Here is a 22664-nt window from a genome sequence, read left to right on the forward strand (position 1 = left end):
ATGATGTATTGATGTGGAACATGTCACACACAGGTTTTTAAATGACATTTATTCCGTCACATATCGTACTTTATGTTCTGCAGCTCCTCACACTTATAACTTTTATATAGTCTGTTAAATCTCCATCCGTCTGCCTGCTGTCACTGACTCCTCCTCCTGCTCCTTGGCTCCTCCCCCTCCTCTCTCGGGGTCTCTGTGCGCTCGTGTTCTGACTCCACCTCCTCGGGCCCCTGCAGCTCTTTGGGCCCGGCCTCCAGGCGGAACAGCGTGGGGACCCGACCCAGGATCGGGTTGTTCTGCTGGAGTCCGGAGATCCACTGGTTCAGGGTGGACTGGTCGCCCTGACCCGTCATGCACATGGCGAAGACCGGCCCCTCGTCCACTGCAGACGAGACAGAACACACACTCAGATGTTTTTATTCAACCTCAACTTCCTGTTTGTTCCCAGCACGTGGAAACGCTCACAGACTCAGTTATCAACCTTCCTGCATGGAGACGGGATGAGCCAATCAGGACGCAGCAGGACGTTCATCTCCGCTCTGAAAGCGTTTTCGGTCCTTCGGATAAGAAAGGCCAGCGTGTCCGGAGCACTCAGGAGCGGAGAGACGAAGCGTTGGTGCACTGAGAATGAAAACGCTCTGCTCTTTCCTTCACTACGAGCATCAAGAGGACGCTGAGCGAGGACGCTGAGCGAGGACGCTGAGTGAGGACGCTGAGTGAGGACAATGAGCGAGGATGCTGAGCGAGGACGCTGAGCGAGGACGCTGAGTGAGGACGTTGAGCGAGGACAATGTGCGAGGACGCTGAGTGAGGACGCTGAGTGAGGACGCTGTGTGAGGACGCTGAGCGAGGACGCTGTGTGAGGACGCTGAGTGAGGACGCTGAGTGAGGACAATGAGCGAGGATGCTGAGCGAGGACGCTGAGTGAGGACGTTGAGCGAGGACAATGTGCGAGGACGCTGAGTGAGGACGCTGAGTGAGGACGCTGTGTGAGGACGCTGAGCGAGGACGCTGTGTGAGGACGCTGAGCGAGGACGCTGAGTGAGGACGTTGAGCGAGGACAATGTGCGAGGACGCTGAGTGAGGACGCTGTGTGAGGACGCTGAGCGAGGACGCTGTGTGAGGACGCTGAGTGAGGACGTTGAGCGAGGACAATGTGCGAGGACGCTGAGTGAGGACGCTGTGTGAGGACGCTGAGCGAGGACGCTGTGTGAGGACGCTGTGTGAGGACGTTGAGCGAGGACAATGTGCGAGGACGCTGAGTGAGGACGCTGTGTGAGGACGTTGAGCGAGGACGCTGTGTGAGGACGCTGAGTGAGGACGCTGAGTGAGGACGCTGAGTGAGGACGTTGAGCGAGGACGCTGAGCGAGGACAATGTGAGGACGGAGCGCGAGGACAATGTGAGGACGGAGCGTGATCTGTACGAGACAAAAAGACGTCAAACATGTTCTTTTTTCTAAAGGAGCGTCGGTGACCTCCGAAGGACTTTAAAGTGGAAGCGATCCGAGCGGCGGCACGATGACGCTCTCTGCTGCGCCCGGGAGAAAAGACTTCCTTCTTACAATCCTCCACGTCAAAGCTCTCCTCGTCCCCCAAGTCTCGATCCAGGTCCAGGTCCAGCTGCAGGGGATAGTCCAAACACCTCTCAGGATCGTAGGGCTCCTCTACCTGCAGGGGGGGGGGGGGGGTCAGAGGTTCTGCTTTGTTAAATGATCTGAGGATACATGAAAGTGGATCAGTGTGTGTGACTCCTCCCACCTGCTCCTCAGGAGGAGGGGGCTCTGCTCGCAGGATGTAGTAGTACACACACTTCCTCCTCAGCCACAGAGGGAACGGACCCTCGACAAACACGGGCCTGCTCGGGTTGTGTTTGGACAGGAGCTCCACCTGAGCCGGACTCTGGATCCCTGCAGGCCACACAGAAGAACCCCAGTTCACTTTGACTTGTTTAGCGGAGCCAACATGAGGACTCGTCACGCAGTGGACATGAAAAGATCAAAGACACGGTAACTAAGGCGTTGCTACGCGGCTGAAGCGACTCAAACTCAGAAAAGCGTTTCCATACCGATGACATGTGGCAGCGTGACTTCCTCTCCGCTCTCCGTGACGTCCGTGCTCGGCAGCTTCAGGGACAAGAAGACAGACACACATGATGGACGCACACCGTGAAGGGGGAGGAGTCAGCCGTCGACCTTCTCTACAAGGTCAAGAAGAGATGTCTAGCTGCTGAGCTCAGCTCCTCATGTACAGAATAAACCACGAGACGTTCGGACTCATCGTGTCTTCGTTGTTCTGACATGTGAAGAGTCTCACCTGGTAAACGGTGACTTTGGCGTCCCGGTCGTTAGCGATACGAGTCAGGCTGAAGCGGGCCAAGTCCACGGGGTCTTCGGGCAGCTGACGAGGGACGGGGAAGGGGTTGAGGTTTTTGAATTTGGGGAACCAGTACATGAGGCGCTGGTACTTCCTCATGGGGTGACTCTTGTCTCCGAAGATCTGGACCAGCAGCACTTTGGTCTCCACGTTTGGAAGGATCCCTAAAGAAACAAACATCTCCACTTCAGAGGGACACACACTAAACGCTCTCAATTCCAAAGCTTTCCAGGAATTCCAGGACCATTCTGAGGTCTCACTCAGACCCACCGTGGTTCTCCATCTGCTCCAGGACCTGCACGCCACACTCCTGCTGTCGGGGGTAATGGTTGAACATCCTCTGGATGTAGTTTCGTGGCACGAACACTTCTTTGGGGAAAACGTCCAGCAGCTTGTTGTAGACGGCGAGGTCTCGCTCCACGCCGAACTCCTGCATCTTCTTCAAGGCGGCGTAGATGAACTCCACGTGACCTCGCCGCCTCACGTCACTCTTCAAGAAGACTTCCACCACTTTGTTAAACGTGGCTTTAGATTTGGCGTCGTCGGGAATCCGGTCAAACAGGCCGTCCTGCGTGACCAGAGATCTGTTCTTGTCCTTGTCAAACTCTTTGATGAACTCAGTGGGCGGAGTCTTCGCACACGCCGGGCTGCCATGGAAACGCCTCAACACCTAGAAGTGACAGGTACTTCAGTTAATATAGTTTAACCAGGAAGAAGATTATTTAACGCTGCACATTCAGGAGCCTGAAAGCACACGACCTCACAGAGCACGTGAAGGGTTAAATGCTGCTGCGGAGGAAACAGAGCTGTGGATTTAAATCAGTGTGTTGACGTCACAAACAGCCATGATGTGACGCTCAAACTACACTGATCAGAAAAACACTTCTACCTCTTTATGACTTCAAAATAAAAGCTCTGTCAACATGACTGAGATGTGTTGCTTCTGCTTCGTAAAGTGAATGTGTTCAGATTTAAGTCTGTCAGAACCCGTCTGATCCGCTCTGATCAGTGAGTCCTCCTTTGATAAATGATCAATATTTAGACTGGAATCAGGCTGCTGTGTGTGGACAGATTGGAGTTGACCTGGTGCCGGGTGTTGAGCAGCACGCTGGGTTGACTGGAGGAGGATGACTGGAGCGCAGCACCATACTGGGCAGCAGCTCTGACTGACTGGCCCACCAGTCTGAGAGTGTGCAGCTGCAGCAGACAGCGAGAACACTTCATGGTGGAGACATCACAGAGACACACGGGAGCCTGCAGAGGAGCACGGGACATGGACACGATTTAACAATGCAGAACCCCGTTCAGAAAACTGAAGATTTTACAACAACGGTGACGTCACATGATTATGAAAACAGCTGAAGAACAGGTAGACTTTTACGAAAACACATTTTAATTAAAGCAAGTCACATTGAATGTGTGATAGCCGAACAGAAAAGGGGCTTGTTTAATTTAATAAAAACATGTAGTTGATTTCTGTCCCACATGTTTTATATCCTGGAGTAGAGAAAACATTAAAATGACACATTTCTTTACGAGGTATCGCACACATTAGAGTTATTCGGTTGAATTGTAATTCATGTCACGTTTTATTTTGTATACAAACTCTGCTATTTAATACGATATTACATGAACTAAATATCTCTTACTTAATTAAAGGACAGTGATGCTGAAGAAGGTACCAAGAAATAAGTCCCCTTCAGAAATCTCTTTCCATGGACGCCTCCATGTTGAAGAGCCGGCTGTACATCCGGGTCCTGCAGGAGTTCGCTTCCCGCTAAACAGAAACATGAGCTGAGATAATTGTTCCGCGGCTCCAGGGTCTGTGATGTTAGATATGTTTCAGTTATTTTTTTCATTGATAAATTAAAATTCGCTGCCTTGATATGTTTGCACTTTTTCTTGTGATACAAACGGAGACTTAATCGGTAACTTTAGGCTGTGGAAGCAAAGCGGAGCACGCACCCGATAAGTATTAAATTTGAAAGTGTATTTAAGTAAATTGTTTTAACGACAAATGGCTTAAATGTCGTTAAAGTGACATAAAGGTTGTTTTAAGCCAATTTATTCGTCGTTTTGAATATCAAGATATGCTTGTATTACACCGCCCTGCCGCGTGGTGGCGACAAATATCTTCCCAACTGATAATACTTGATTTATTTATGTGGCACGCGCCGTGGTGAAGCATGGAAAATATGTTTGCACTCTTAGGGTGATTAAGTAGATGTTATTTATTGAGTGTACGTGAATTTAACAGTTTGAGAAGGATAAACTTTCGACATTAAAAACGCTACTCAGCCATCAGCACGCACGAGCGCTGCGAACATCGTCAAGCCCGCCAAAATAAGGCTATGGACTTCCGGGTTCAGTTTAAACATTATGATTGGGGCTTTTTATTATTATTTATTTACTGTTATAGCTGTATTAACATTTATGTCATGCTATCATTAAGTTATCATCTGGTTTGGGAATATTAAAAATGTTTTATTATTTTTAAATGAATGCTAAACATCTGCCACCTGCTGGATTTGATTTGAACCTGGGCAGCCTCCATACATGGGCCAAGCACACTACCCACTGCACCACCATCACCTTGTATCTGATAAAGATAAAGATGAACTTTTCAATAAACTATTTCAAGTGCTGTTTATCCTGTAAATATCTACATAAGCCTAAAATTGACATACATAGGCCTACATTTATTTTACTACAATTGACTGTTATCAATTTATCGACTTTGTGCAGGCTGGTTTTTACAGAAGCCTTCAGCGGATATGCATTAGACATTTTATTTAGCTCCATTTTGTCCTAATTACAAGTCAATTTTGGTTGTTTTCTTCATAGTTAAATTTATTTATCTTGTTATTTGGGGATTAAGAACTGGTGTTTCACAAATCAAACTTTTTATTATTATATTATTATAAACCAACATTGTGGTCCCGAGATAACAAGAATAAATCAAGGTCGTTATTAGACGAAAATGTTTGAAAATAAAATGTTTAAATATGTCAACAATTCACTTAACAGACACTTTTATCCAGAGCAACATAATCATAGAGATTCAAGCTTTTTATTAGTCACATACTCATACAGATGTGCAGTGAAATGTAAAGACTGTTCTGCAAGGCCATGCAATAACAATATAACATTTAACAACTGAATTTAGTAATACACATATATACAGTAAAATAGAATATAATGTGAAAAATAAAAAAGGAGTTTTTTGAATGTACACAATAATAACATGAAGAATAAAATACTGCAAACAGTGTAAAGTGACCAGGGTCTGGTAAAATAGTAATGTAACACATTTAAAAAAGGATTACTGAATATACAAAATATAAAACTGTAAACAGTGTAAACAGGGGAGTCAAAGTGTAATGTGCTGGACAGTTGTAGGTATTCATGAAAGAGCTGGGTCTTTAGCTCTTTGTTAAAGGTACAGAGGGGCTCGTTCCACCACCAGGGGGCGACAGAGGAGAAGAGTCTCGTTTGTGTGGATGTTTTGTTTGCGAGCAGCAGAGTTTAATATTTAATACGAAACAACCTCTCAGGGCTTCTTTACTTATCATAATAAAATGTCAATGATATATTTTAAATCATAGGCCTATGAAGTTTTGTATTATTTCTATGACGCGCTCAAGTTTTATTGTGAAATCGGCTTCCGGTGTTATTGTTGTTAACTTTGGGTAGTTTGACGGGAGCCCCCGAGCAGTGTGTAACTTCTGACACTCCTCTCTCTCTCTCTCTCTCTCTCTCTCTCTCTCTCAGCATGGAAAACAGTCCTCAGTCCAGACTGTCCTCTTAGACAAACTTGACACATTTCACACTCGGGATTATGGACTCTTCCACCAACAGCCTGGGTGAGTGAAGCTCTGTTTGTCTCTCTCTGTTTACTGACAGCTTTGGTGGAAAGTTGTCAGACTGCTCGGGTTTGACTCTCACATCGTTCAGGAGGGAACACAGCTCCAAAGGTCTTGTACAGGAGTCTATAATAGTTGTTTATTGGATGTTCGCCTCACGTTCATAACATGGACACCATCAGTATGTTCTTACTGTGTAAACAGTCCTGCTTTGTTCCATCTCTAGTTTACTGTCATGAGACCGTTTTTAATTGGATCATGCTGATGTCTCGCGGTGCTTGCTGCTTTATTTCAGAGGGAAAAGTGACCGTCTTAATAGTAACGTTGACTTCTGAGGGAGTAAAGGAACCAATCAGAGAAGCTCGTTTAACACTGTTTCACTTGATTCTTTAATGAATGTCCACATATGTGCAGAGTGGGATGGCGCACTTGATTGTCGTTGCAGGCAGTGTTGCAACATGCATTTGTGCACAGAGTGTGTAGGTGTGTGCACAGAGTGTGTAGGTGTGTGCACAGAGTGTGTAGGTGTGTGCATCACATCCTGGTGCGTCAGTAAACATCTGACATTTACATTTTGTGCAGCAGCTGCCGAGTTCCCCTCTCAGAGCCACATGGATCCGGCCTGGGATCCGAACCTTTCTCATGGCACGCGGCGGGCTGGAGTTAGATATGAGACTTTACTGTGTTTCTGAGTCTGCTTGGGTCTGATGTGAAGATGCTGCAGCCTTTGTTCTACTTCATGGAACATTTAGTGGTTGTCTCAATCAGCTTGTTTGTTGACACATTTACATCATGCACGGTGGGACTTTTGTTACACACACACACACACACACACACACACACACACACACACACACACACACACACACACACTTGACATTTATAAAATAAAGTGTTGACATCTTTCTCTGTGTGTGTTTGTGTGATGCTGCTGCACAGAGCTGCTTTTGTTGCACATGTGCAGACCCTGGCTGTCCCTCCTTGCTGATGTTGTGTTTACTTGTCTTGTAAAAGGAGGAGGGGGCGGCGGGGCACAAGGGAACAGTAAATATGACGTGTGCGCTAACATCTGAGAGGAAGGCTGCTGAGAGAGAGCTCTGCAGGGGAGTGAAGGCTGTGTGTGTGTGTGTGTGTGTGTGTGTGTGTGTGTGTGTGTGTGTGTGTGTGTGCGTGTGTGCGTGTGAAACATCAGATGATGTGGAGTCACTTTATTTCTGATGCAATGATAACAATTTGCACATTTTCCTCCACTTGTCATGTCTCAAGCGTTTCTCCACAGTTTGTTAAAAGTCGACGTTCAGGAGAAGAGTCTGTAAAACAGTGACGTGGTGCAGAGGAGGGTACAGACTCCTCTCTGATGTTTGGAGGGTACAGACTCCTCTCTGATGTTTGGAGGGTACAGACTCCTCTCTGATGTTTGGAGGGTACAGACTCCTCTCTGATGTTTGGAGGGTACAGACTCCTCTCTCTGATGTTTGGAGGGTACAGACTCCTCTCTCTGATGTTTGGAGGGTACAGACTCCTCTCTCTGATGTTTGGAGGGTACAGACTCCTCTCTCTGATGTTTGGAGGGTACAGACTCCTCTCTGATGTTTGGAGGGTACAGACTCCTCTCTCTGATGTTTGGAGGGTACAGACTCCTCTCTCTGATGTTTGGAGGGTACAGACTCCTCTCTCTGATGTTTGGAGGGTACAGACTCCTCTCTCTGATGTTTGGAGGGTACAGACTCCTCTCTCTGATGTTTGGAGGGTACAGACTCCTCTCTCTGATGTTTGGAGGGTACAGACTCCTCTCTCTGATGTTTGGAGGGTACAGACTCTTCTCTGATGTTTGGAGGGTACAGACTCCTCTCTCTGATGTTTGGAGGGTACAGACTCCTCTCTCTGATGTTTGGAGGGTACAGACTCCTCTCTGATGTTTGGAGGGTACAGACTCCTCTCTGATGTTTGGAGGGTACAGACTCCTCTCTGATGTTTGGAGGGTACAGACTCCTCTCTGATGTTTGGAGGGTACAGACTCCTCTCTCTGATGTTTGGAGGGTACAGACTCCTCTCTGATGTTTGGAGGGTACAGACTCCTCTCTGATGTTTGGAGGGTACAGACTCCTCTCTCTGATGTTTGGAGGGTACAGACTCCTCTCTGATGTTTGGAGGGTACAGACTCCTCTCTGATGTTTGGAGGGTACAGACTCCTCTCTGATGTTTGGAGGGTACAGACTCCTCTCTGATGTTTGGAGGGTACAGACTCCTCTCTCTGATGTTTGGAGGGTACAGACTCCTCTCTGATGTTTGGAGGGTACAGACTCCTCTCTGATGTTTGGAGGGTACAGACTGAAGTCCTGAGTCCTGACTCTCAGGGTCACGCTGCTCTTTGCTCTCGTCCATGATTGGACGCATCGTCCACGTTAAATATGCCTGCACATGGCGAGCAGTGTGATGAACGTGAACTCTCTGTTCCTCAGACATCAGAGTGAGAAAGCTGCTGCATGAACACAGGGCCTGAGCGGACGTGTTGACTTCCACATGCACAGGAGGGAATTTGAGTTTCAAAACGATTTGAGGTGAAGTGGACACAAAGCTGAACCTGCAGCAGACGTCAGACTCTGTGCATGATGGAGCGTCCTCCTGTGTGACACACAGATCCGACTCTGAGGAGAAGCCCATCGTTTGAGTTTAAACAGCATGAAATCCACCCAGTGGGAAAATGTGAGCGAGCTCGTTGTTAGTGTGTTTTCAGATTTGTTGCCATAAAATCCAACTTTTGTGATGTCTCCTGCAAAAGCTCACATAAGCTATAAAATGGTGATTTATTGTGCGAGACTCTAATTTACTGCAAACCAACAGAACCCTTGAACACATCACTTCCTTTGAGCTGCAGCTTCCAGGCGCTTTGTGCCAGAGAACAGCTAATATTTCTGCATCAGTCATTTTTGAAACAATGAAGGATAACAGAGTTCCAGAGACAAGTCGGCGTGTTGTGTTCGGCTGCTGGACGCTCTGGAAAGCAGAAATGCATTGTGGGTTCACAGCTGATAGAAAGTCAGCTCAATCTGCGAAGCACAACAGCAAACAGAACAAGGAAGCAGATTCTCTCCCTTCCTCTAAAATTAGAGACAAATAAACCACAACATGCAGAGACGTGCTGTGTGTAACCAGCTCACAGTCCTCATCAGATCACAGAGCTGAAGACAGACAGGACGGACAGATGTGCTGCAAAGGTCAGAGGTCAGAACTAAACCCAAGACCACTGCAACAAAGACTACAGCGTCAGTACACTGGAGCACCGAGAGTCTCACAGACGAACATGACCGACCTCAAAAGTGTTTGAATCCTCGTGTGTGTGTGTGTGTGTGTGTGTGTGTGTGTGTGTGTGTGTGTGTGTGTGTGTGTGTGTGTGTGTGTCAGACAGACTAATAAACAAAATAATGGATTGTGTGTCGACCACATCCTCCATCTTTCCTCTGATATTTAGAGTCTTTTATCCTTCAGGACGGCGAGCCAAAGAGTCTGACTGTGAAACTAAACAAAGGACGTCTGAGAGCGATGAATGTGTTCAAACACTCTCAGACTGTCAGGATGGAGAGTCGCCCAGTTGTTTACTTAAAGGCAGAAAACTAGCATGATTGAGAAAGTAGCATTCCCTCTGTGCTCCCTCTAAAGCCACGCCCCCTCTGTGCTCCCTCTAAAGCCACACCCCTATGTGCTCCCTCTAAAGCCACGCCCCCTCTGTGCTCCCTCTAAAGCCACGCCCCCTCTGTGCTCCCGCTAAAGCCACGCCCCCTCTGTGCTCCCTCTAAAGCCACGCCCCCTCTGTGCTCCCTCTAAAGCCACGCCCCTCTGTGCTCCCTCTAAAGCCACACCCCTGTGTTCCCTCTAAAGCCACGCCCCCTCTGTGCTCCCTCTAAAGCCACACCCCTCTGTGTTCCCTCTAAAGCCACGCCCCCTCTGTGCTCCCTCTAAAGCCACGCCCCCTCTGTGCTCCCTCTAAAGCCACGCCCCCTCTGTGCTCCCTTTATTCTGGTTTAATGAATGTTAAACAGTTGATGTGTATAAGGTGAATCAAAGGAGCGGGGGCAGAGCGAGTGAGCGAGGTGATGCAGTTCTCACTTTCACTGGTGCAGGGGCGTGCAGAGAGTGATGCGTTCTGGGAGCCAGGGCGTCTGTAGGTGGTTGAGGTCATCATGCAGGTTAGAGTCAAAGAGAAGGAGTGGGCGGGCGCCGTGAAGCTGCATGTGATGAGAAAGTGCCTGCTGCAGGAGAAACTGATGTTTTAACGTGCAAATGGCAGTTTTGTTATTTTGGGGACATCTGGAGACGTGGCAGCTCGACGACGAGCACATGAAGAGAGAAAGAGGAGCGCACGCTGGGCTAATTATATCTGCTTCCTCTCTGCTCCTGGCTTCGCTCCTGCTGGGATGAAAAGGCACGTTTTTATAAACTCCAGCATCAACCAGTTGGATGAGAAAGTCTGCAGAGCTGAGACTTCACAGCAGACTCCCCCGAGTCCAAGAATGTGTGGCTGTGCAGCTGTCAGGCAGCCTGGATCCAGCCCAGCCTGCAGAGCGCTCCCATCAGACACCAGATCTGTTCCTGAGCTTTGGACCGACTGTTAGAGACACGAGGCCGTCTGAGGCCGCACTCACACATCAAACATGTGTTCTGATGAGCTGAGCAGATTCACCTCCGAACTCACCTGCTGACTTCACTTTTGTTAAAGTGTAAAGTGTGAGGAGACGGCAGCCACAGTAAGGCTGAATGATTTATCGTTTTCTGATCGAAATCGTGATTTCAAAAAACGCGATCACGTGATCGCCAAAGCCGCGGTTTTTGGCAGTGCTTCTCCCGACTGACCCAGGAGCTGTTGTCAGCTAACTTACACACGCCGTCTATTCTGCCCCTGCGTGTGTGCGTGACTTCTTTAGCCTGATACACAGCTCCACAGATAGCTCACAGTTTTCCTCCAATAAAGAAGCTGAAGTTTGTTTGTCCAGTCTTTAATAAAAGAAGCTGTAAAACTAAACAGACATCAAAACAGAAGTTATTCATCTCATAATATGCTAAACAACCGAAAAGTCTGCTAGCTTGATGCTAACGTCTATGAGATTTTGAATAGGAATGCTAACGGTTAGCATCGCGAATGTATCAATTGTTGTCTCATGTTGTAACTTTATTAAACAAACTCAAAATAAACAATGAAAGACCTGAACATGAAATGACGCTCACAGGTAAATGTTTCAGCCGTATGGCTAGAAGAAAATATGGAGACATTGTTAGCTTCTCTTGTTTCATAACTTCTGTGAACTAAGTCACCTACGGCAACCCCAAAGGCCCAAAATATATATCAACACTTCAGAGCAGATTTCTGTCAAACTGACACTAAAAACAAGAACATCACACGTCTGTGTGTTTCTTCTTCATAAATCTGAAATCAATTCATAACTTTAGTTTTTATTCTATTCATTTAGAGTTCTGGCATTTAAAGTTTTAACTGGTGTGATGTCATTTCCTGTCATGTTTGTAAATGTTACTGTACATTGAGAACATTGCACGAGCTTGATTTGAAGAAAATCGTGATAAAAATCGAAATCGCAAATTCTGCCAGAAAACGCCTCTGAACGTGTACCCGCCTCTGAACGTGTACCCGTCTCTGAACGTGTACCCGCCTCTGAACGTGTACCCGCCTCTGAACGTGTACCCGTCTCGGAGTCTGACCGTGTACCCGCCTCTGAACGTGTACCCGCCTCTGAACGTGTACCCGCCTCTGAACGTGTACCCGCCTCTGAACGTGTACCCGTCTCGGAGTCTGACCGTGTACCCGCCTCTGAACGTGTACCCGCCTCTGACATGTACCCGCCTCTGACGTGTACCCGCCTCAGAACCTGGTCCTACTTAAACCACAGTACAAGACAAGTTCAAGACAAAGTTCACCATAACCTGCTCGCACTGCGTCGACCTGAGCGCTAGAAACACGAGTTAAATCAGGACGAAGCGTTGACCAGTGTCAATGAAGTTTTCTTTGTAAGCTCCAAAAGATGAAGGTACAAGTCCTTTTATTTCAGCCGTCAGCGTCGGGTTATGTCTAATGTTAATACTGGGGGCGGCCATGTTGAATTAACCAGCACTGATTTAAATGTTGTTATGTTGTCATGGTGATAGAATGTCTGGGAAAAATAAAGAGATCAAAGCCATCCTGCAACTTGTGACATCAAAGCCATTTTCGGAACTTATGACATCATAGCCATTTTTGGAACTTATGACATCATAGCTATTTTTGGAACTTGTGACATCAAAGCCATTTTTGGAACATCAAAGGACATCAAAGCCATGTAAAGTTTATAAGTACCAGCTCTGACCAGAAGCCTCTTCACTTCACGGATCCAGCCTGAGGACAAACAGTTCACACTCATTCAGAGACAAACAGTTCACACTCATTCAGAGACAAACAGTTCACACTCATTCAGAGACGAACAGTTCACACTCATTCAGAGACAAACAGTTCACACTCATTCAGAGACAAACAGTTCACACTCATTCAGAGACGAACAGTTCACACACTCATTCAGAGACGAACAGTTCACACACTCATTCAGAGAAACAGCATTGTCGAATAGACTTGTCAACAGCTTCACAAAGAGTAGCGGCATCAAGACCTCCAAGCAAACTATGACCTCAAAGAACCAACTGGAGGAAATGACGAGCAGGTGTCTGGAGCTGTCCTCCAAAATGGCAGCACAAGAGGCGACCATTGAGAACCTGCAGGAAAAGGTAGAGGACCTCCAAGAACAAAAGGAGGCCCTGTGGTGGAGGGCTGAGACCCTCCAGAAGGAACTGGAGGATAACAGGCTTCAACTTGAGGAGAGTCTGGAGCTGTCCTCCAAACTGGCAGCACAAGAGGCAAACAACAAGAAGCTGCAGAAGAAGGTGGAGAACCTCAAAAAACAAAAGGACGCCCAACAGTTGAAGGCTGAGACCCTCCTGGTAGAACTGGAGGAGACCAGGCTACAACAGGCGACCAATGAGAACCAGCAGAAAAAGGTAGAGGACCTCCAACAACAAGAGGAGGCCCAACGGTTGAGGGCTGAGAGCCTCCTGGTAGAACTGGAGGAGACTAGGCTTCAACTTGAGGAGAGTCTGGAGGTGTCCTCCAAACTGGCAGAACAAGAGGCAACCAACAAGAAGCTGCAGAAGAAGGTGGAGAACCTCCAAAAACAAGAGGAGGCCCAACGGTTGAGGGCTGAGAGCCTCCTGATAGAACTGGAGGAGACCAGGCTACAACAGGCAACCAATGAGAATCTGCAGGAAAAGGTAGAGGGCCTCCAAAAACAAGAGGAGGCCCAACGGTTGAGGGCTGAGAGCCTCCTGATAGAACTGGAGGAGACCAGGCTACAACAGGCAACCAATGAGAATCTGCAGGAAAAGGTAGAGGGCCTCCAAAAACAAGAGGAGGCCCAACGGTTGAGGGCTGAGAGCCTCCTGATAGAACTGGAGGAGACCAGGCTACAACAGGCAACCAATGAGAATCTGCAGGAAAAGGTAGAGGGCCTCCAAAAACAAGAGGAGGCCCAACGGTTGAGGGCTGAGAGCCTCCTGGTAGAACTGGAGGAGACCAGGCTACAACAGGCGACCAATGAGAACCAGCAGAAAAAGGTAGAGGACCTCCAAAAACAAGAGGAGGCCCAACGGTTGAGGGCTGAGAGCCTCCTGGTAGAACTGGAGGAGACTAGGCTTCAACTTGAGGAGAGTCTGGAGGTGTCCTCCAAACTGGCAGAACAAGAGGCAACCAACAAGAAGCTGCAGAAGAAGGTGGAGAACCTCCAAAAACAAGAGGAGGCCCAACGGTTGAGGGCTGAGAGCCTCCTGATAGAACTGGAGGAGACCAGGCTACAACAGGCAACCAATGAGAATCTGCAGGAAAAGGTAGAGGGCCTCCAAAAACAAGAGGAGGCCCAACGGTTGAGGGCTGAGAGCCTCCTGATAGAACTGGAGGAGACCAGGCTACAACAGGCAACCAATGAGAATCTGCAGGAAAAGGTAGAGGGCCTCCAAAAACAAGAGGAGGCCCAACGGTTGAGGGCTGAGAGCCTCCTGATAGAACTGGAGGAGACCAGGCTACAACAGGCAACCAATGAGAATCTGCAGGAAAAGGTAGATGGCCTCCAAAAACAAGAGGAGGCCCAACGGTTGAGGGCTGAGAGCCTCCTGGTAGAACTGGAGGAGACCAGGCTACAACAGGCGACCAATGAGAACCAGCAGAAAAAGGTAGAGGACCTCCAAAAACAAGAGGAGGCCCAACGGTTGAGGGCTGAGAGCCTCCTGATAGAACTGGAGGAGACCAGGCTACAACAGGCGACCAATGAGAACCAGCAGAAAAAGGTAGAGGACCTCCAAAAACAAGAGGAGGCCCAACGGTTGAGGGCTGAGAGCCTCCTGGTAGAACTGGAGGAGACCAGGATTCAACTTGAGGAGAGTCTGGAGGTGTCCTCCAAACTGGCAGCACAAGAGGCGACCAACAAGAAGCTGCAGAAGAAGGTGGGGGACCTCCAAAAACAAAAGGCCACCCAACAGTTGAAGGCTGAGACCCTCCAGAAGGAACTGGAGGAGATCAGGCTACAACAGGCGACCAATGAGAACCAGCAGAAAAAGGTAGAGGACCTCCAACAACAAGAGGAGGCCCAGCGGTTGAGGGCTGAGACCCTCCAGAAGGAACTGGAGGAGACCAGGATTCAACTTGAGGAGAGTCTGGAGCTGTCCTCCAAACTGGCAGCACAAGAGAAAACCAACAAGAAGCTGCAGAAGAAGGTGGAGCACCTCCAAAAACAAAAGGCCGCCCAACGGTTGAAGGCTGAGACCCTCCAGAAGGAACTGGAGGAGATCGGGCTTCAAATTAAGGAGCGTCTAGAGCTGTCCTCCAATCTGGCAGAACAAGAGGCAACCAATGAGAACCTGCAGAAAACATTAGATGACCTCCGAGAACAAGAGGTGAAGTGGTGGAGGGCTGAGAGCCTCCTGATAGAAGTGGAGGATGACAGACTTCAACAGGAGGAGAGTCTGAAGCCGTCTGCTAAACGGGCAGCAGAGGAGGAAAAACTGTGCAAGCAGGAGAAGATCTCTACTTGGAGGAAGATCAAGAAGGCCTTCACTCCAAGTTGTCGTCGCCAATACAAACATCTGAAAAGAACAGATGCTGCTCCGCACGTGACCACCTCAGCCTCTCCATCATCTCCCCGACCTCCAGCTTCCCCGACACACTGGCTGTAACAGGCCAAGCAGTCACAGTGTGGATATGTAGAGTCCTGACAGTCTGAAGCCGGCTGGTTTCTGCCCGTCAGGACTTGACCTGTTCACTCTGGGTCTGCGTACGTGGTTTTCTCCGGGACGCTCCGGTTTAATCCCACACATAAATTTGGACTTAATTAAAGATCTGGCACAAATTTCAATAAAAAAATTGATGAATAATTTCAAAAAGTTATGAAATAAGCATTCTTTCTATATTTTAACAAAAGTCTCTAAATGCATTTTGAACAAAACAAAGTACACAATGTGAACTATATCTAATCACTATGCAGTCCCTCCAGGAAGTCGCGATGTTGCGATCGCAACAATTCACGCAAATTCAACCAATCCCCGCGATTTCTGGGCGACCTTGCAATTTTGTCCAATCACCGCAACTTTTCTGCAAATTTGTCCAATCAAAAAAAAATGTCCCCGCAACTTTCACCAATCAGAGCAGTCCCCTGCGAAAACAGCGAGCTATACGTCACCGAAGTTTAGTGACCACGAACCAAACTCACTTCCTGTTTATCTGCACTCAGGAGAGTCAGCATGACGCGCTGCAGGTCCGTCCTGTCTCCATGACAACCGTTTGTGGACAACATGCCGCTGTGTAGCTGACGCTGCTCCGTCACTTTTTAATATTTGAGATTGTTTTTAACCCAGCAGACACGGTGTGTGTGTGTGTGTGTGTGTGTGTGTGTGTGTGTGTGTGAGAGTGAGGCAGATGAACATGCTTCACAAAGTAAATCGCTCTGCTCAGGTTCAAATATCACTCACTCACATCGAAGTGTGTGCAAGAAAGTAATTGACATGAAAAAACATGTCAAACATGCGTTGAAATGTTTTGGAGAATCTGACACGAAATCAGACATTTTAGGCCTCAACAATTCCCCAAACAGTCCATGAAATCCTGGAGGGAATGCCTATTTGGTTTTTTGGAACCAGGCTGTAAAGAGGATGGTCAGATGGAAAATATTTAGTGATGAGAAAGAGAGAGAGACTGTTACATTGAACTTTTTATTACTCTTTAGGAATCTGTCCAAAAAGGCCTAAATCTTAACATTCGATCAGATTATTTGTGAAATATCTGATCGAGCACTCGGTGATCGACTGTTTATGACTGCAGCACTCCTAGTGTTCAGCATGCGATTAACCTTCGATTTTTATCACGATTTTCAAATCAAGCTTGTGCAATGTTCTCAATGTACAGTAACATTTACAAACATGACAGGAAATGACATCACACCAGTTAAAACTTTAAATGCCAGAACTCTAAATGAATAGCATGAAAACTAAAGTAAAGAATTGATTTCAGATTTATTTATCATACTGCCCGCGTGTGTGCGTGACTTCTTTAGCCTGATACACAGCTCCACAGATACAGTTGTGCTCATAAGTATTCATACCCCTTGCATTGTTTTGCTATTGCTTGTGTATTTCTTTGCTAAATTCATTTATTCTCCAACTAATTACATAAAAAGGTTGAAATAGGCTTTCACAAATATAACATATGTCTTGCTGACAAATTTCATTCTTATTTCAGCTTTATTTAACAAATTGGCAAAAAATGTCATGTTCAGAAGTATTCATACCCCTGTTTCTAACATGATTTAATACTTAATGGCATAGCCTTTATTTGCTATTACAGATTCAAGACGTCTCCTGTAGTTTACTACGAGGTTCTGGCATGTTTCCACTGGGATTTTGGCCCACTCCTTCTTTGAAATTCTCTCCAGGTCCTGAAAATTGGTTGGTTTTCTTGCTTTGACCTTCATCTTGAGTTGCCTCCACAGATTTTCGATAGGGTTGAGGTCGGGGCTTTGGCTTGGCCATTTCAAAACATTGATTGTGTTGTCCTCAAACCATTTCTTGACCATTTTGGCGGTATGTTTGGGGTCATTATCCAGTTAGAAGATCCACTGTGGCCCCAGACCAAGCTTTGCCGCTGACTGTCGGATGTTCTCTTGGAGGGTACTGATGTACTGTTCCTTCCTCATGATGCCATCCACCTTAACGAGGTTACCGGTCCCACTCGCTGAGAAACAGCCCCACAGCATTATGCTTCCTCCTCCATGCTTGACAGTTGGCACTGTGTTGTTTGGTTTGAAAGCTTCACCCTTCTTTCGCCAAACATAAGCGACATCTCTGTGCCCAGAGAGCTCTATCTTTACCTCATCTGACCACAGAACCGACAACCAAAAGGCCTCTTCTTCATTCAGGTGACCTTTGGCGAAGTCAAGACGCAATCTTTTGTGGTTAGGCTTGAGCAATGGAGTCTTCCGTGGTCGGCGTCCATGGAGTCCTGCCCTGTTCAATGTCCTCTGGAGTGTTTGTCTGGAGATACTGGTTCCTTTGTCACTGACACCCTGCAACATCTCCTTGGTGGTGATTCGTGGGTTGATGGTGGCGGCCCGAACCAATTTTCTGGCAAGTCTGTCTGACACTTTGGGCTTCCTTCCAGGTCTTTTAAGGCTCTTCACTGTGTTGAATGCCTTAAACTTCTTATCAATACTCTGGACTGTGACTGCATGGACTTGAAAACACTTGGATATTGCTTTGTAACCCAAACCTTCCTTGTGCGCCTCCACAATACGGGATCTTAGGTCCTCACTCAGTTCTTTCTGCTTGACCATGGTGTCGAGTCTGGCATTGATGATGAACGGACAGTGGACTCACCAATACTCCTTAATTTATAGGGCCAGTGAACTTTCTGGCAACCAATATTCACTTTCAATTGTTAATTAATTAATTGGACACACCTATGGAGTGAAAAAGTACCTGAACCAGGAAAAATATTTACCTTAGTACTTCAGAAGGACAAGGGTATGAATACATTTGAACAGGGGTGAAAATAGAAATACTATAACAAATGACATAATCCTCATCAGCCCATTTAAAATGTGTTCTGGATTGTTGTGTAACAACTGTGTCTCCCTTAGTATATGTGTATCCGCAATATCCAAGCTTAATTGTAGAAAAGAATTGAGAATTAGTTAATTTTAGTATGGGTATGAATACTTATGAGCACAACTGTAGCTCACAGTTTTCCTCCAATAAAGAAGCTGAAGTTTGTTTGTCCAGTCTTTAATAAAAGAAGCTGTAAAACTAAACAGACATCAAAACAGAAGTTATTCATCTCATAATATGCTAAACAACCGAAAAGTCTGCTAGCTTAATGCTAACGTCTATGAGATTTTGAATAGGAATGCTAACGGTTAGCATCGTGAATGTATCAATTGTTGTCTCATGTTGTAACTTTATTAAACATACTCAAAATAAACAATGAAAGACCTGAACATGAAATGAAGCTCACAGGTAAATGTTTCAGCCGTATGGCTAGAAGAAAATATGGAGACATTGTTAGCTTCTCTTGTTTCATAACTTCTGTGAACTAAGTCACCTACGGCAACCCCAAAGGCCCAAAATATATATCAACACTTCAGAGCAGATTTCTGTCAAACTGACACTAAAAACAAGAACATCACACGTCTGTGTGTTTCTTCTTCATAAATCTGAAATCAATTCATAACTTTAGTTTTCATTCTATTCATTTAGAGTTCTGGCATTTAAAGTTTTAACTGGTGTGATGTCATTTCCTGTCATGTTTGTAAATGTTGAAGTACATTGAGAACATTGCACAAGCTTGATTTGAAAATCGTGATAAAAAAATCGAAATCGCAAATTCTGCCAGAAAAATCACAATTCAATCTTTTCCTAAAATCGTTCAGCCGTCACCGCTTTATCGTCTGTCTGACTCAAAGTGACATTCATTGTCCCGTCCAACAAGGAGAGGACTCTCTCTCTTTCAGTTGGAGTGATTGGATGAAGATGTTCCTGTGTGGACAGCTGGTGTCTCTGACAGGTTGTGCTGCACAGTTTGGGCCTCAGGTGTTTCTCTGAGGTGGTGAGGATCAGTGGAGAGTCTCTGGTCGGCCATGTTTGAAATGCATTCATGCTCTGCAGGCTGCTTGTGTCTGTGCAGGAATGTCGGGTCCAGAACACAGAGCCGCTTTGAGACACTCAGAAGGTCAAACACAGCGAGCGCTTCTCCCCCTGCTTGTGGTTGTGTGAACACAGAGGTTGTACGGACCGATGCAGGCTCAGTATGAAGCAGAACTCCAGCTCATCGGATACGGCTCAAATTCCTGCTTCCCATGAGCGGCAGCCAAACAGAGATGAGTCAGCACGGAGCGAAGACAAGACGAGGAGGAGGAGAGGGCGGGAAAACTGTCTGTGTGTGTGTGTGTGTGTGTGTGTGTGTGTGTGTGTGTGTGTGTGTGTGTGTGTGTGTGTGTGTGTGTGTGTGTGTGTGTGTGTGTGTGTGTGTGTGTGTGTGTGTGTGTGTGTGTGTCTGTGTGTGTGTGTGTGTGTTTGTCTGTGTGTGTGTGTGTCTGTGTGTGTGTGTGTGTGTTTGTGTGTGTCTGTGTGTGTGTGTATGTGTGTGTGTGTGTGTTTGTGTGTGTGTGTGTGTGTGTGTGTGTGTGTCCAGGTCTGTGTGTGTGTGTGTGTGTGTGTGTGTGTCTGTCTGTGTGTGTGTATGTGTGTGTGTATGTGTCCAGGTCTGTGTGTGTGTGTGTGTGTGTGTCCAGGTCTGTGTGTGTGTGTGTGTGTGTGTGTGCAGTTGAGTGTGTATGTGTGCAGGTGTGTGTGTGTGTGTGTGTGTGTGTGTGTGTGTGTGTGTATGTGTGCAGGTGTGTGTGTGTGTGTGTGTGTGTGCAGGTGTGTGTGTGCAGTTGAGTGTGTGTGTGCAGGTGTGTGTGTGCAGTTGAGTGTGTGTGTGCAGGTGTGTGTGTGTCTGTGCAGGTGTGTGTGTGCAGGTGTGTGTGTGCAGTTGTGTGTGTGTGTGTGCAGGTGTGTGTGTGTCTGTGCAGGTGTGTGTGTGCAGGTGTGTCTGTGCAGTTGTGTGTGTGTCTGTGCAGGTGTGTGTGTGTGCAGGTGTGTGTGTGTGTGTCTGTGCAGTTGTGTGTGTGTGTGCAGGTGTGTGTGTGTGTGTCTGTGCAGGTGTGTGTGTGTGTGCAGGTGTGTGTGTGTGTGTGCAGGTGTGTGTTTACATTGATTAGTGAATAATCTGGATTGAATCAGAACAGCTTCCTGCAGTGATCAAACTTGAACGTGTTGAATCTGACCTCTGACCTCTGACCTCCAGGAGAGAGCAGCTGTCTGACAACAGGAGTTTAAAAACAAGAGAAGGATCTGTGTTTGTAGAGCCTCCACGCATCACCTGACCTCCTCCTCTTCCTCTTCTTCTTCTCTGTTCATGTTTCCTCGACACGTTAGCTTCAAGCTAACGAACCACCTTGTGTGGAAGAAGGGTCGCGCTGTGTTGAACTTTTACAGCGCTCCTTGACGGCGCCCGTGGTGGCCGGCGTGCTCGACATCGCGCTCAGGAATGTCCCAGAGAAAGATGCAGGCCCACACACACACACACACACACACACACACACACACACACACACACACACACACACACACACACACAGAGTGGTCTGAAGGAGTCATATTTAGCCTGTATGAAAGGACGGCGTCCTGGCGTGCACTCTGACAGAAAGAGAGCAGATATAAATAGATGTGACAGATGGTGAAGAAGCATTCAGACAATCTGATTTCATTTGGTGTCACAGCTCCACGTTACCGCCGCCGCCGCCGCCGCCATTAAAAGCAGACGATAAAAGACTGGATTCATCCAGTTTATGTTGGAGCTGCTGCCAACACTAAGTGTGGCAGCAGCAGACGGCGTGGTGACCTGGAAGACGAAGAGGAGCACAGAGACGTGAGGCGTCCTCTCACACACACTCACTGCAGGAGTTCCTTCTTTCAGGCCTCTTTACGAGCAGCTTCCTGTTTGCTGAACATTCCTGCAGAGGACTGAGAGGATGTAGGCCTATCAAATGTTACATCACCACTGTCCATCCGAACGAGCCGCCATTTTTACTGATGAGCGTCGTCTCAGGAGGAATGCTGTCCAACCACAGTGATGAGGGGCCATAGATATAGATCTGTCTTCAGCACACCGCTGAAAGGACAAACCACAGAAGAAGAATATAAAACAGTAACTGTACGTGTGTATGGTCGGAGTGATTGACAGGTAGCAGCATCATAAATGATGGAGAGGTGTGTGTGTGTGTGTGTGTGTGTTGTGTGTGTGTGTGTGTGTGTGTGTGTGTGTGTGTGTGTGTGTGTGTGTGTGTGTGTGTGTGTGTGTGTGTGTGTGTGTGTGTGTGTGTGTGTGTGTGTGTGTGTGTGTGTGTGTGTGTGTGTGTGTGTGTGTGTGTGTGTGTGTGTGTGGTGCAGCCCTCAGCTCTGAAGTTCAGCACACACACACGTGCAGAGTGGTTCTGTTCAGTCTCGCTCCCGTGTGCTTCGGCCTGGTCGAGCCCAGGTTGCCACGGCGCTGAACAGGAAGTTGAGCTTGGCTCGTTGTGGCGTTGGAAAGAAGAGGAGCGATGAGGACGCTGCTGTGGCGAGTGAAAAGAGGCGGAGCTGTGACGCCAGTGTTGGCTTCAGTCCCCGTGTGTCCAGGACTCTGAGCTCTGTCAGTAAAACTAATAGTACTAAGAAGGGTGCCTTGAACCTTGAGCCTTGAGCCTTGAACCTTGAGCCTTGAACAGAACCCAGACATCCCGCTCCTCAGAGAGGAAACTGATGCAGAACACTGTGGATGGATGTTGTGGTGCAGCGCTCTGCAGACACTGGTGTCTCCTGATTCTGCTCTCTGCCCACAGACGGAGGGCTGGAATGTTTCAGTGTGGAGGAGTCAGGACGCACTGTCCTGTGCGAACGTCCTTCAAGGTTTTAAACATCCTTGAAGGACATGAAGACTCTTCTTGTCTCGTGACGTCGTTGGCGGGATGAGCCGTGTCTCTGGTGTGGCTAACGTTAGCAGCAGTGCTAACACCACACGCCTGTGCTGAATGCTCTCCTGAGAAACAGCCCCACCTAGTGGCCGATGGCTGTGTTGCAGCTTAGACACAACATTAGATTTAGATCCTCGTTTTAAACTCACGCTGGACGTTTAAACTAAACGTGCTGCTAATGAGCTAATGGTATGTTGGAGTAATCCCAGTATGTGTCAGTAGAGGGCGCTGAGCGGCTTGTTCTTCCCCGACATGAAACAAAGAAAAGAGCCGACATCGACTCTCTTCTCCCAGCACTGG

General features: G+C 47.3%; 1 protein-coding gene across 2 annotated transcripts; it reads right to left on the reverse strand.

Annotated features, from left to right (window-relative positions):
- Positions 1-32: 32 nt before the first annotated feature.
- Positions 33-5694, reverse strand: ecsit (ECSIT signaling integrator). Of its 2 annotated transcripts, none has more exons than XM_079371803.1 (8): positions 4057-5694; positions 3458-3628; positions 2645-3044; positions 2315-2538; positions 2067-2124; positions 1760-1908; positions 1564-1669; positions 33-382 (listed from the first exon to the last, which is right to left on the reverse strand). In XM_079371803.1, exons 1-8 carry the CDS (start codon positions 4231-4233, stop codon positions 141-143), a joined length of 1527 nt encoding a protein of 508 aa, XP_079227929.1. In that variant the 5' UTR covers positions 4234-5694; the 3' UTR covers positions 33-140. The 2 variants fall into 2 exon arrangements, with proteins under 2 accessions (XP_079227929.1, XP_079227930.1); XM_079371804.1 differs by having other exon boundaries at positions 4024-4144.
- Between the last annotated feature and the right edge of the window lie 16970 nt (positions 5695-22664).

The sequence above is a fragment of the Symphodus melops genome (genome assembly GCF_947650265.1).
Source record: "Symphodus melops genome assembly, chromosome: 20".
Classification (NCBI taxonomy): Eukaryota; Metazoa; Chordata; class Actinopteri; order Labriformes; family Labridae; genus Symphodus; species Symphodus melops.

Excerpts from the sequence above, each read along its gene's own strand:
- ecsit (XM_079371803.1), bottom strand. The coding sequence starts at position 4,233 with ATGAAAAAAATAACTGAAACATATCTAACATCACAGACCCTGGAGCCG. Across the intron at positions 3,045-3,457 it reads TGCTCAACACCCGGCACCAG|GTGTTGAGGCGTTTCCATGG; the intron begins GTCAACTCCAAT and ends TGTCACTTCTAG. Across the intron at positions 2,539-2,644 it reads GGAGCAGATGGAGAACCACG|GGATCCTTCCAAACGTGGAG; the intron begins GTGGGTCTGAGT and ends TTGTTTCTTTAG.